A 14,070-nucleotide genomic window follows, 5' to 3' on the forward strand; every position below is an offset into this window, starting at 1 on the left:
TTAACTTGACGTTTCCCTATATTTAGCTACATTTCGAACGTAAAGTTTTGGTCTTCAAGAGACCACCACAGTGTATTGACAGAGGCTAGGAAATATGAAATGTGACAAAAATGAGAAATTTGAAAAGGTGTTGATAGCGGACGTCTGAATGGCACACGTGGTCGTCGGTCATGTCTGAGGTTCGCACATAAATTTGAAAGCAGTCAAAACTTAATCTTGAAATGCGGTATCATTCACAACCAAATTGTACCAATATTGACAATTTCTAATTGTTTTACAGGAGTGGATTGATGAATTGCAAAAAACACTTTGCGGCCCCCTGAAGACATTTCAATGCAGAAAGAACCCCGCTTAATTAGTTAGGCAGCACTCTCTCCTGTGTGAATGAGCCCACTGAGTTGATTGTGTGACGGGTGTGAGGCACTAGTGTGGAGCCTCCACGTGATCCGGATCCACCAACAATGGCCTCGGCTACTTCTGACAGTGGTGGCGGCATCGCAGTGGACACTGGAGAGTTCTTCCGTGATAAGATCTAGTCTGAGCAGGTAAAAGGAAAGCGCAGATGAGCTCAATGCTCCCTCGACGGTCTTATCGCTAACTTCCTCACAGCCACGAGATCTTCGCCATCGTGATTCATTAGCGCTTAAAAAGCTTGCCTTTCACAATGAACGGACGTGCTTGTTTTTAATGGAAATCCACTGGTCCGCATCCCGTGTGAGGGCACTGCATTTAAAGTGAAGTATAGAGTCTCACGTTTTTGTCTTAATTCCCAAGTGCCAAGCCATGCTTATCAGACTGCAGCTGAGATTGGGGAAATGGGATGTATTCTATGAAGCACGAGGTTGTTGTTTGAGGGAAGGTTTTTTTTCCCCACGGTGAGATTTTGAATTCTAAAAAGTCTTATCTTCGATTATTCTTGTTGATTATGCGGAGTTTGTTGAACTGAGGGCAGCAACATACAATATGAGACTTACATCCCTCCTTGATGTATTTATGTATTGCTTGTGTGAGTGTGCACGCAAACATATGCATGTTAGTTTTTTTTTTTTTTTTCTTTTGAGCTGTTCTTGGTTTTTTGTGTTTTCTTCTTCTGAAGAAGCTCATTATAATAGTTGAAGACGGCAAATTAACTGATTTGACTTCATAGTTATCTTTCCCCATTGGCACACTGTTAGTGAAGGTTTTGAATACGTCAGGTCATTAATTTCTGTTTGGTCTTGTGTGAGATCAGAGAGCAGGAGCATACCTTCTTCTTACACCAGGACATTGGTATCCAAGAACCTTTAATGTGATCTGAATTGCATCTGAAATCCCACGAGAGCCTATTTCTTTAGATCATGTTTGAACTTCAAAAGGCCCTTGAACACCCCAAAGCTCTTGCTAACCTACATTTTAATTTGTGAGATTTTGCTGCTCTTTTTTTCTTCTGGTTTTTATGTACACTTTACGCTATAGTAATGTTGAATACCCTGCCACATTAAACAACATTATGTGAAATAATAATATTAATATGATTATTATTAATATTAATAATGTTATAAAATGAACTTAAGCAAAAGATGAAGAATATATTGCTCGGATGGTGGATCTCCAGGAACAGGGTTGGGCAGCCCTGGTATACACAGTGCTGTAATGTAGATGTGTGCTTGTCGTAGGTTCATATTGTGGGTTCACATTGTAGATGTATATGAGACTACATTCGCTTTATATTCACTCCATTCACTCCATATGCCAGTACAGGCAGTTCTGCGAGGGTTAAATGTTGAAATGAGTACGTCTTGCATTCTTATTTCCCGACTGTTTCATTTAGTCTTGGCATATTCCTTATCACCTGCCGTGTCCTTTTGGTGACATTCTGGCTGTGTGTGTGTGTGTGTGTGTGTGTGTGTGCGCGTGCGCGCGCGCGTGTGTGCATGCATGCGAGATTAAGATTTTAAGAATTTTTGTCCTTCTTTCACAGACACCCGCTATCAGCTCCGTACATGGCAAGCTGTTAACGATGCGTCTTGTCTCTTTTGAAAAGGAAAAAGAAAATTCTTACAAATGTCAGCAGGAAATTGCAAATAAAGCAATTAAGGGATAACACTTACCGTGCTGGTGATAGTCTTTTTTTTCTTTCTTTCTTTGAAGTTGTACAGTTGTATAAACAACAAAATAATTCATGTTCTCAAATGGCATGTAAATTGTTTTTTAAAAACCCAGGATACCAGGTCTGGAACTGGTGAAAAGGTTGCAGTAGTTGGATGGCCACTGAATTTTCAATTTACAGAGTCCCCAAAGTATTAAATCAGTTAAATAACACAACGTTAATATGTTTTTGTTTTGTTTTGTTTTCTGGCGCTCTCCACTGTATTTAATATGCGACTATAAAACCTCAGGTAGCCTACATTGTGTCATTAATTCTAATTATCGCAGTTCTCTACGCATCAAGATTTGCCTCTCTTATTTGCACTCTGTCACCTTCTCGAATTGGCTTCTTTTTTTTCCCTTTTATTTCTTCCGATGGTGTGAGGTGTCATCACCACCATCCCCCCCCCCCCCCCCCCCCCCCCAATCGTGAATCACAACCTGCCCCATTACAGGAGAAACAAAGGAGGGCCTGGAGGGAGAACAGACCCTTCATCCGCCACCAGCTTTACTGTTTTAATAAAAAGAGATCCGTCACACCTGAGGCGGATAAGAGATGCTGAGGAGATGATGACAGCACACCCTGGGCGAATGTGTCGTGCTTTTAGCTTCGCTGTTTAAGAAAGCAGAGCTTTTGCGATCACTCTTCTGGAACCCTGTAAAAAAAAAAAAGAAACAATGTATTAAAGTTCCAACCATACTATGTGCTCAAGGCGAATGCCTTTTTATTCAGTAATATGATGATGTAAAAATTTAGATCCATTAGGCTAATATTACTTATCCTGTTGAGCATTGCTGAATCGCTTTCAGTCCCCTGTAGCTTTCTTTCTGCGGAACTGCTGCCGTTAGATGTAATGTAGTTACGCAGCTAAGAGGTGCAAGCACTTTCCACCGCTGGCTTTGTCTCAGCACCATTAAGGTCAAGGTCTGTGACGTCACATCTGGGGGTAAAGATTCCGCCTGTGTGGTGAACGCAGGTTAAATTGCTGGAAGTGTTGGCCGCCTTATTTGGTTATTTCATCCCAGAGATTCGCACTGTGTGTGAGAGGGACGTGTTGGATACTGTAAGATGGGATATGATGTAATGATGGTGGGCCTGGGCACCTGCTTAGGAGGTCTGTCCTCTGTGCACTGGGTCAGACTGCTGCAGAGAACCATTGTAACACCTGTGTAAGACTACTTTCTGTTGGAGATAATACCAACCAAAACATGTACTATCTTAAAATTTTATTTTATTTATTATTTTAAACCCAAACTATCTAGCCTGCAAGAGCCAGCATGTGTGGTAAACAGAATTCCCCACTCATTTCGTTTCTCATTTAGAGGGCTCAAAAAAAACAAACCTCAATTAATTTCTTTGTAGGAATTTTCAATTCTTCACTAATGATATTATTATTATTATTATTATTATTATGTTTTTTTTAATGGGGAATTCTGAAACCTAAAATCTTGGTCCAAGGTGAACTGGCTCTGTTTTTTTTCTGTTGGCATATAGCCTCTTTGTTTTGAAAATGGCTTGGTTGAAAACCTTTTTTCTCTCATCTCTTTTTTCACCCCCTCTTTTTCTTTTGAAGATGGAATACTGCTGGGGCGAGATGAAAAAGCATACTCTTTTTTTTTTTTTTGTGGATAGAGCCAAAAGTGTCTCTCGCCTTTAGGAAAGAGTAAAAGTGTGAATTTCCTGTTAGGAAAAGCCTCTCACTGCTACTTTCTGGGTGATTCAGTCTCCATCATCATTTTCTCTTTCACTCGCACAGAAGGACCCTCTTCTCAGACAAAGGCCACTTTAAATCGCAGTCTGTGTGTCATCTTTCTCAGCTTAGAAGGAAGTGTATGCGTATGCTATCCTATTTTGTCATCTTCTCAAGTGTCTCCTCAAAAGAAAATGATTAAGTTAGAAAATGGGAGGAAAATTTTCTTGAGTGTGTCCAACCTCAGTTAGTTCTACCCACTGATTTTCGATGCAGTTCATTCCTTTGCAATTTCGGCTTATTTCTAGTGGCTCCTTTCTTGCCCGGAGTCCTCAAGCGTAACATACAAACATTTTCAAGTTATATAGAGCCAATTCAACTGAACAAGTATCATTAAATTTGTTCAAGCCTTATAGTTTACAAAGAGACTCATTTATTTCAAACTCTCCCCACCAAAAAAAACTCAAATTGCGCTCTTGGCCAGTGCTATTCTATAAACTGTGGTGTCATTTTTTTCCCCCCTTTTGAATGGCTGTCCAACAGCTGCGTCCATGTGTTCAACCGTTCCCCTCTCAGAAGTAAAACTCGCACCACAAATGAGAAAGGACCCAGTCAGTCGCAAAACCCTGAACTTTCTATACAATAAATATCTCTGACCCTCTTTTTTTCTCTCCCGCCCCAAAGTCCCCTTTCCCCGTGTTTTTTAATTAATTGGACGAGCTCCAAGTCGGGCTTCAGAAGCTACGCGGACACCTTATCTGTCAGGAAGGATCAAAGTCCTGCCGGGGCAGGGGAACCGCGGAAAGCCTCTGAAAGGCCCGCCGCAGATTAATTAGCGGCTAATTGGGCGGAGGGCTAAACAGACTCAGTGAGCATGTGTAAACAGGTGGAGACACAGCCCAGGTGGCTGGAGGGGTGGTACCAGGGGAGAGGCGCAGTACGGCGGCCTGGCGAGGCCAAACCTCTCCCGCCACGTTTCCTCTCCGGAGCCAAGATTAGCCGAGCTCTTCTCAGCAAAAAAATAATAATAATAATATTACAGCACTGGTGAAGAATTGAAAAATCATACAGAGAAATGAATTGGGTTTGAACCTACGTCACTAAGAGTGGGAGGCCAAAGCTCTGAGAGCCTGCAGACTTTTTTCCAACCAGGCCTGCATTGTTAGTTCCTCCCAATAACATGCAGGGGCCCACAGACTAGCGGTAGCCACCGGTGTGACGCACCCCTCCTCCCATTGGCGATAGCTGTCCTGCATCTCTCTGCCCATTAGCGGTAGCCCTCTTGCCGTACTGTATGGCCTACAGTATGGGAAACGGGGCGAGTGCGTCAGAGCACTGCACAAGTCCTCTTGCAGCACCCCCTGCAGGGCTGCATCTGTCATAACTTTTCATGCCAAATCAGAGGAAAACTGGGAAGTATAGAGAGTTGTTAAAGATGCCAGGCCCTGATCAATTCTTAGGTCACGCAAGGACTGCGGAGATCACGACAGATAAAATAAGTGCTAACCCTAACAGTTAACCCTAACCCTGACTCAGAGTGAGTTGTGCCTGACTGAAGTGTGTGGGAAGACTCGACCAGTGCTCTCTCTGAGAGATTTAACAAGTGTTCAGTAGCATTTTCAGAAGTGCCTCTCATGTCCTCTTAATCCTGCGTAGCGTGGCTTTTGTGTAAACAGTCGTGGAGGGCCGCTCCTGGGCTCTCCCTTCAAAGCGAATGACACAGGAACAGATGAAACGGGCTTGTGAAAATGTTCTTCCCTGTCTGCTGCGTTGTCCTGACACGGACCGCTAACTCAATCTCTCCCTACCCCAGCATGCTATGGTCCCGTTTTCCAAAGCTTCCGTGGCTGTCGCTCCGTAGACTTGCTCATAAATATTCCAAAGCTTCATCATTAAAACCTTGTGTGCATGTGGCTCATAATTTTAACCGAATCAATGCTAAATTAGCTATAAATTAAATTATTATTATTTTTTTTTAAATGACTGATTTTCCAAACACATTTAAGTGAAAGCACACAAACTCTGGGACGCGAGAGGACCCGACGGTTTTTACGAGCCCTGGAAAGACGGTGGCAGGAGAGTTCCAGCGGCCGTAATCAAACGGGACGCCCCGAGACGCGATCCGGCGTAGTCCAAATAAAACTTTCGGTCGCGTCCTCTCCCTGAGTAATGTTCTGGCTCTCTCCTCGTCAGCGCTGCGTTTCCACTGGAAGTCGTAAAAAAGCCTCCGCTTCAAAGGGGCTTCACCCGTTCCTCTCAGCTCTTCGGGAGAGGGTTGGGGTTGGGGTTGGTGTTGGGCCGCCCCCCCTCCACCCTCCCGTCTTGTCATCACAACGGATGGTGTTTATCCGCGACGGCTAAATCTCTCGCGAGCCTGTATTATACTTTTAATGGTAAACAATGATGTTGAAGGCTTTTAGCCTTTGACCTTTTTCAGATTATTCTGGAGTAATGATCAGGCTCCTAGACTGTTTAAGCTCTTCTGGCCTGTTTCCTGTCAGCGTCTCTCTCTCTTCCCAAAACTTGTGAAAGAGGGAGCGTTTGGGAGCACTTAACCCTTTCCCTGGGAGAGAAAGTGCTGGCAAAGAGGTCCACTTTATCTGAAGGGGGAAATACTTAAAGCTCAACAGGAACGGACTTTTATGAGCGTCTTGCCCTGGGTTCGGCCATATTACATCATAGCAGACTGCATGCTAAGCTGACGATGCCCATGATTAGGCTACTGCTCCCACCATAGTCATGCGAGGAGGTAGCAAACCCAGGGAAAGCCTTTGGTTGGGCATGTGCAGCATTTATAAACCAGGCTTTGAGAGCAGGGGGCTTCGGAAATAGCCTAGCTGAATGCGTTTCCTCATATTTCTTTTCAAATATCTTTTCCAGCGAAAATGGACGTAGTCTTATATGAAAATCATAAGAAAAACTTATGATAATTGTTTCATTCGAACATGAGAACCACAAGCTCCTTTTCAAATTTGCGGTTCTTTAACAAGAGACACAAAAGAGAGTATAGAGGGAAGGCTAATAATATTAAGAATCCCCTGAGGAAAGTATAGCATCCTCTCACAAGGCCTATGTGAATACGCAGAAAGATATTTATGATTCGGAACACAAAGACTGTAATTTTGTCCGGGAAAAAAAAAAATAAGTCCCTGCTTTTTCAGAGACATTCTTACAGATAAATAGGCTGCATTTATCTCCTTTTTCTATCTCTGGGATGGGGCCTTTTTAAAAGACCCATTTCGCCCATTTCAGCATGACCGATTTAGCGAAAACCTTCACAATGGCCCGATTCTAAATAAAAGCCTCCCTGTGTAATAATGTTACACAGTAGTATTTCTTGCCGTTTTGGAAACAGTGGAGGCATGGAGGAAGAAACTTTCATTTTAACGTGAAACTGCCATATTGTTCGGGTTTAATCACGGAGAAATGCGCTTTCCTTGACGGACGAGCCCCCTCGTTAGCCTCTTCGTTTACGTCGCGCTAATCCTTATCAGCGGAAGGCCTGCTGGGATTTTAATGTTTTCTGGCGCAAGCCTGTCAGTTGAGTGCCTTTGCCTGTTTTCCAGGCCAGACCCCTGTGCGTTCTGGTGTCGAGGGGTTTTTTGGTAGCCCTGCCCGGAGTAAACAGACGACAGTGATGGGGAGCGTAAATCGCCTTCCCTGTCTCTCTGCGTGTCTTCAGAGCGCACTGGAGGTGCTTCTCAGCGTCCTTCAGCAGGAACACTTGGCTGGGTTAGCTCCCTTTTTCCACAGAGCGAGGACCGGTCTCTCCCGCACTCTCCCATTACTGCCCTAGTGGATCAGAAGATGGCTGCACCTCGCTACAAGCAGCCAACTGTTTGACGGCAAATTGCTTGTCTTTTTTTTTTTTTTCTTTCCTTTTTTCTTCCAGTGCTCTCTACTTCCCTTTTAAGGGATGAGTCGGAGAAGCACGCGGCTCGCCCTCGATGTCTGATGTCACGCAGCACGACGGGTTGCTAACGAGCGGCGAGCGGCGCTTCTGGCGGAAGGGAACTAAAGAGCCTCTTTTTTTTGTTCCTAGCGTAGATTGACGCAGGACACAATGAGTTGGCATCGCGTATTGTTCCGCAGCGCGAGCCTCAGAATGCCGGGGCTAATTTGCCATGAGTCATATCCTGCTCCGATGCTGATTGGTGGCTTTTGTGCCCGATGCATTGCTCGCCCCCTCTCCCTTACCTGACCTTGAGAGCCGTATCAGAGGTGGCCCTGGGCCCGGTTTGGGCTGTGAGAAACGGGCGGGTGTCAGCCTCTGCCAGGGTGGTCCCCTGCGGGACACAGAGGGCCCTGTGTCCCTGTAACGTATGACCGGATCTGCCTGACCCCACCTGATGCTGCTGCTGCTGGCTGGCGGGATCGCCGTGGAAACCCGCTGTGAATGCAGCCAGTATCTGCCTCATGAATAGAACAATGCCCCCACCCCCTCCCCCCCACTCCCCAATCTGAAGTCTCCTTTTAGCCCTTAATGAATGTCCTTAACCAGTGAGCACATGTATATGTAGAATTTTTCTACTGTGTACTATTGAGTGCTTTTCTTTGTTACTACATGCGTTCTGTATGTTTGCAAATGTATGTGTGAAGTTATGGTCACAAATGTGCACTTGTGTGTGTGTATTTGTATATTTGTATTTGTGTGTATGTGTATATATGTGTGTCTGTGTGTGTGCATGTGGTTGTGTGCATATGTGTGTGTGTGTGTGTCTGTTTATGAGTACATGCATGTGTGGTTCACAGTCTGTCTGGTGCTCTTAATTAAGAGGTTGTGCTCCTGTTCTGGCTCAGTGTGAACCTGCTGTGTTTTTTTCCCCCTCTCTTTCTCTTCCAGGCCGACAGCGAGCAGCGGGTGACCCAGGAGCTGAGCGCCGAGGACGTGCTCTCGCTCCTGCCCCCCTTCCCCCGCGGGGCCCCCCAGCAGCGGGCCCGGAGGGCGGCCGAGGCCCTGGTCCGAGCCGCAAATTACCCCCTCCTGATGGCCCTGCAGCAGGTGTGCTGGGGCGGGGGTGGGGTGGGGGGGTGGGGGCAGACTGATTAAAATCATTCCCCGGTCCCGTTACACACAGACCACCAGCCTGCTCAGGCTACGTACTGATAAAAGATATTCTGCATTGCAAGATCATAAGTAGCAGGCACAATTAATATTATATATAGCTCCATATTCCCTGAGAAATACTTGTCCATTAACAGGTTACTGTCGACTATGAGTTATTTAGCACCAGGTTTTTCATAAGACTAAGTAATACAGATCTTTATCGAATATAGCATCCCAATCTTTGTGCTTTGCCGTGTGTATAAAGCACACGACCGAGACAGTCGTAAGATCTGTCAGTGGGTGTGAGCAGGACTCCTCTTCACGGGGAGGGCTGAGTGCTCTTTGCAAACCCCCCACCCCCCCCCCCTTGTCCCCCCTCCCGCATAGGTCATGAAAGCTGTTGTTTCAGGTAAGAGACCTAACGCGCATTAGCCCACAGAGAGAGAGACAGAGAGAGAGAGGAGATGTATCAATCATTAATGACGAGCAAAGGTCTGGCCAGCTAAACAGAATGATTTATGCAGCGTGCTTCAATCGCAGAGCCACACCGAGGCGCCTCCCGCCTCTCGCACGGGGGTTTGCGAGGCATTAATGCATTTTTAAAGATCGCAGCGTCGGGGCTCAGAAACGGGACGGCGAGCCCTTTATCGACGGCGCGCAAAGCTCATTGTTTCGCTCGAACGGCCACCCGAGCATTTTTAAAAACACCCCGCTGACCGCCCCGCTGCCTTTTGTTCGTAAAACAAACGTGTTTTTTTTTTTTTTTTTGTTCATCCTTCGGTGATTATTTATCGGCGTTCCCGATCCGGCGCGCTGCTTTGTGCCGGACGCGGCGAGCGTGTCGGGTTCGGCACGCTGCCCTGAAGGAAGCTCAGCTGCCGCGTTCAGGCGCGAGTGTAAAATTGAACGCCGTCGGGGGGGGAGGAGACACGCTTGGAAGCACCTGCGCGTTTGTGCCCGAAGGCTTCCTGATGTGTACGTATACAGATTTTACAGCAATAAAAGCGTAAAGCGTTCCCCCACGATCGATACCTATTAGACGTAGGCGTGTGGTACTCAAGCCTAACAGATTTTCCACTCGATGGATGTGCAGATGTGCTCTGTTGTGGAGATATCCGTGACTCAGGAAAGTCAGGTGATTAAATTGGGTGATTGTATTGGGTGAAGAGACCTTTGGATCTAACGGGGGAGGGAAGGTTTGGGCCGGTCGATGGAAGGCGAACCCCTCCCCCTCAGGTCCGTTGAGCGGAGCGAATGCTTTGTTTTGCCTCGTTGCCGTTGGAAACGCAGGTGGAGGCGCTGCAGGCGGAGCTGGACTTCCACCGCGGCCTGTACGCCCTGCAGGTGCAGCACGCGGAGGGCCTCGTCGGGGCCGTGCGGCAGGCCTACCGGGCCTTCCAGGAGAACGTGGGGCGGACCCTCTGCCTTCCGCTGCAAGGTAACCGCCCAGCCCGGCGCTCGTACGCCGCGTAGCGTCCGACGCGCGACGTCGCGAGGGCGGCCCGGAGGTGTCCGCACTCTCCCAGGTGCGGAAGGGCACGCGACGGAGAGGAGGGGGGGGAAAAAAAGAGAAAGAGAGAAAGAAAGAAAGCAGCATTACGCGCGGCGCGCCCCAGGAGGCCGCTAATGGATCGGAGCTCTGGAGGGAGCTCTGCTCCTAATTGACGGCTCGCACGGCAGCCATTTGGAGCCGCGTGCGTCTGCTCTGAAGTGTGCCAGCCGCGATGCTCGCGCGGTGCCCCGGGGGGGGCGGGATGGGGGGGGGGGGTGTGAATTATGGTGATGGTGCAGAGAATAACAGAGGCCGCACTGCCTTTCTCTGCTTAGGGAAGGGTGGGTGACTGGCAGGTCTGTTTTGGAGGAAGCTCTTTCTGAGGCCTGTGCAAGTGCAGGTTGGGGGCGGCGGGGGGGGTGGGTGGGCAGTGGCTGGGGGTGAAGGGTGGGCGTGTTTCTGCTAGGCAGGCAGCACAACATTTATAACTTTTTCATTTTGTTCTTTTTGTAAACCAAAAACTTGTGTGAAGTTCTATAATGGGAAGGCTCGTGCAATTATTCAGTTGAGTTCCGTGCACCTGAACCTGTTGCCTGAACTTGGATGTTACAAACTAGACGGCCCTGGAAGTTTTCTTAGGAAGGTTCCTTTTATTTTTTTCTTGTGCAATAGAAGGAGAGGGGGAAAGGCTCTCAGAGTCGTCTCACCCAGCTATAAGAGATTAACAGCAACTGCCGGATATGCGGTGGACATGATGTCATCCCCATTTTCAACGCTGTCGGGAGGCATCTGTTCGCATCTGTCCACAGCTGGGCCGGGACGTGCTACGGGCCTCTTCTGAGAACGCTTTGAGAGCAGCCGCCCTGAATGCGCCCCCCCACCCCCACCCCCACCGCATGCGGACCCCGCCCGGGGCCCCCGCGTGAACACGTGAAAAACCCGCCGTCCAGCCTGAGGGACAACCTCTCGCGTGAGGGAGGCGGATCCAGAGATCTCTGTGTCCAATGGCACGTCACTGATTGGCCGGGCACCAGGGGCGCCACCTGTTGCAGCACCCGTATCACAGGTGCCCTGTCTCACAGTGGTGCCCGTGGGGTACCCAACACGTTCCGAATAACACCAGGTGTTCTCCCATGCCAAGTTACAGGCTGTTGCCATGCATGATGTTGGATTATTCTAGACCGGAGGTCTGTTGAGATGATAATAATAATGATAATATATTATTTTTATAACTTTATTTGTATAGCACCTTTGTTATCCATAGTCTTCTGGTCTTAGCTGCTTACTTTCTATGTTGGGTTTTTTTTTTTTTATTGAATCACTGTTCAAAATTGATAAAATTTTGTTTCATATTTGATTTGTGCTTTAACATGCTCTGTGTGAACACTTGTAATGAGCCTATTATGTATACACGCATTACTGAACGGACCTACATTATTTCTTGTTTTAGCAGATGCTGTTGTCCCAGATGTAGCGCATCCCATGTTTATCGTTCTGCTTTAATGGGGTTATACAGCTGGGTATTTACTCAGGCTCTTCAGATACGCGTTCCTCGACTGGGGCAGTAACCTGCACCCATCTGGTGCAAACGCAATTAATGAAGCCCTCCTCCGCTCTGCCGCACCGACGCGTAGCTGATCGTCTGCGTTTGCGGTTTTGAATATTCGGTCGACGAGCCGACCGCGAACTGGAAAGCGTATTCTGAGCTCACGGCGGCCTCCTCTCCCCCAGACGTTCTCTCGTGTTACGACGGCTTGAAGAGCAGTGCTTCTGAGGCCGCCCTCCGCCAGTTCCTGACGGCCTTTAAGAACAACTCGCAGCAGATCCAAGAGGCGGTGGAGGCTCTCGACCCTTCAAACAACCAGGGTAATCAGCGCCGAGTATGCTAACTTGCCTCACCATCTCAAATCCTCTGCTAATGCTAACTTTACCTCATCATCTAAGATCCTCTTCTAATGCTAACTTTACCTCATCATCTAGGATTCTCTTCTAATGCTAATTTTACCTCATCATCTAAGATCCTCTGCTAATGTTAACTTTACCTCATCGTCTCAGATTCTCTGCTAATGCTAACTTTACCTCACCATCTAAGATCTTTTGCTAATGCTAACTTTACCTCACCATCTAAGATCCTCTGCTAATGCTAACTTTACCTCACCATCTAAGATCTTTTGCTAATGCTAACTTTACCTCACCATCTAAGATCCTCTGCTAATGCTAACTTTACCTCCTCATCTAAGATCCTCTGCTAATGCTAACTTTACCTCCTCATCTAAGATCCTCTGCTAATGCTAACTTTACCTCCTCATCTAAGATCCTCTGCTAATGCTAACTTTACCTTCTCATCTAAGATCCTCTGCTAATGGGGTGTTTACCTCATTGTTGACTGACGTGCTAAACTGTCATCCCTTCACCTTGCCAGTCGGCCCGTTTAGTTGTGGGGGGGTCACACGTCAGCGATATTTTAGAGGATTCATAGATCCATAGTTAGCAGGGGCATTGCGATGACCATGCATGACGTTGTAACGTCCTGTTAGCATGGGCGGTTACCATGGAAACACCGCTTACCACACTGTCCCACTGGCCAGGTACGCAGCTCCAACTCACAAGCAGACCCTCCCACTGCCCCCCCCGCCCCCCCACCCCCCACCCTCACCACCCGCGTGTAACAGCGTGGTTTGAGCCTAACGAGCTGTGTGTGACGTGTTCCATGCATAAATTCTCTTTGGGGGCTGGAACGGAGTGCAGCGGAGGTGTGTGGTGATTCCAGGCCCAACAGTGTGCGGTGGTTCCCGGGCCGAGCCAGAGACAGACCTCCCAGCTTCAGAGACCGGGAAGCCCCGGGCGAACCGGGGGGGGGGGGACTGGCGGGGGGGGACTGGGACTGGACCGGGGGCTAAACGCTGACATCACCCACCCAGCGGGCCTCCATCTCTTTAACACCCCAGGCTCGGCGCGAGGGGGCCGGCTCGGCCGGGTCCATTACCTCACCCGCCCCGGGGTTCGCAAAGGGGGCGCGTCGACCTAGCGCCGCACCTGTCACAAAGAAACCACGGCAACGAAAGCCAGGCTCTCTCGCCGAAGGGTCCGTTAGCACGTCGAGAGGACGCTCTGACCGGCGGGGTCCCTGTGTCTGATGGCGGCTGAAGCCACTCCGTAAGACAGAGGTGCGACTCGCAGAGCCGTAATTGGTGTCAGCTGCATCCTCTGACAGATAAATCAGGTCTCTTTTCACCTCTCTTAAGTCAGCGCTGACCCAGATTTGCGGGCCTTTTTATTGACAGCGCTGCTAGCAGCTGCTAGCGCGGCTAAGCAGGTAAAGACACTTCTTTTAAGACTAAAAAAATAAACATATAAAAGCAAGCACGCTTTTAATCACCAGCCAGTCTGCGCATTTTGCACATTAGGCAATTTCCGCACGCCAGGAATTTGCCTAATGTGCAATTCGCACAGGTGCTGAATCGCCTACGTCGCTTTATTTGCGTTTCTCGCGTCTGAACGGTCGCCCTCATTCAGCTGTCATTTGACACCTGCGACAGGAAATGTATCGCCTTCACACCGCAAGCCGAGGGTTCTGAAATCGCAACGCGCGCTTTTCGAGGGCAAAATAATTCTCGTCCAAAACACTGGAAATGGATGTTAATTAATCCCGGTCTGGGTCAGTCCAAGAAAAACAGGTTCCTGGTCTGGCGGTCCAGTGAGACGTTTGGAGC

At 48.1% G+C, this 14,070-nt stretch overlaps 1 protein-coding gene across 1 annotated transcript in view; it reads left to right on the plus strand.

Annotated features, from left to right (window-relative positions):
- LOC118237154 overlaps positions 1-14,070 on the plus strand; it is a 69,524-nt gene that overhangs the window by 53,008 nt on the left and 2,446 nt on the right. Inside the window, exons 9-11 of the mRNA XM_035435618.1 lie at positions 8,662-8,820; positions 10,156-10,303; positions 12,089-12,223. Of these exons, the coding sequence (XP_035291509.1) occupies positions 8,662-8,820; positions 10,156-10,303; positions 12,089-12,223 (442 nt within the window). The remainder of the gene's footprint in view (positions 1-8,661; positions 8,821-10,155; positions 10,304-12,088; positions 12,224-14,070) is intronic.

This window comes from Anguilla anguilla, chromosome 10, assembly GCF_013347855.1.
Source record: "Anguilla anguilla isolate fAngAng1 chromosome 10, fAngAng1.pri, whole genome shotgun sequence".
Classification (NCBI taxonomy): domain Eukaryota; kingdom Metazoa; phylum Chordata; class Actinopteri; order Anguilliformes; family Anguillidae; genus Anguilla; species Anguilla anguilla.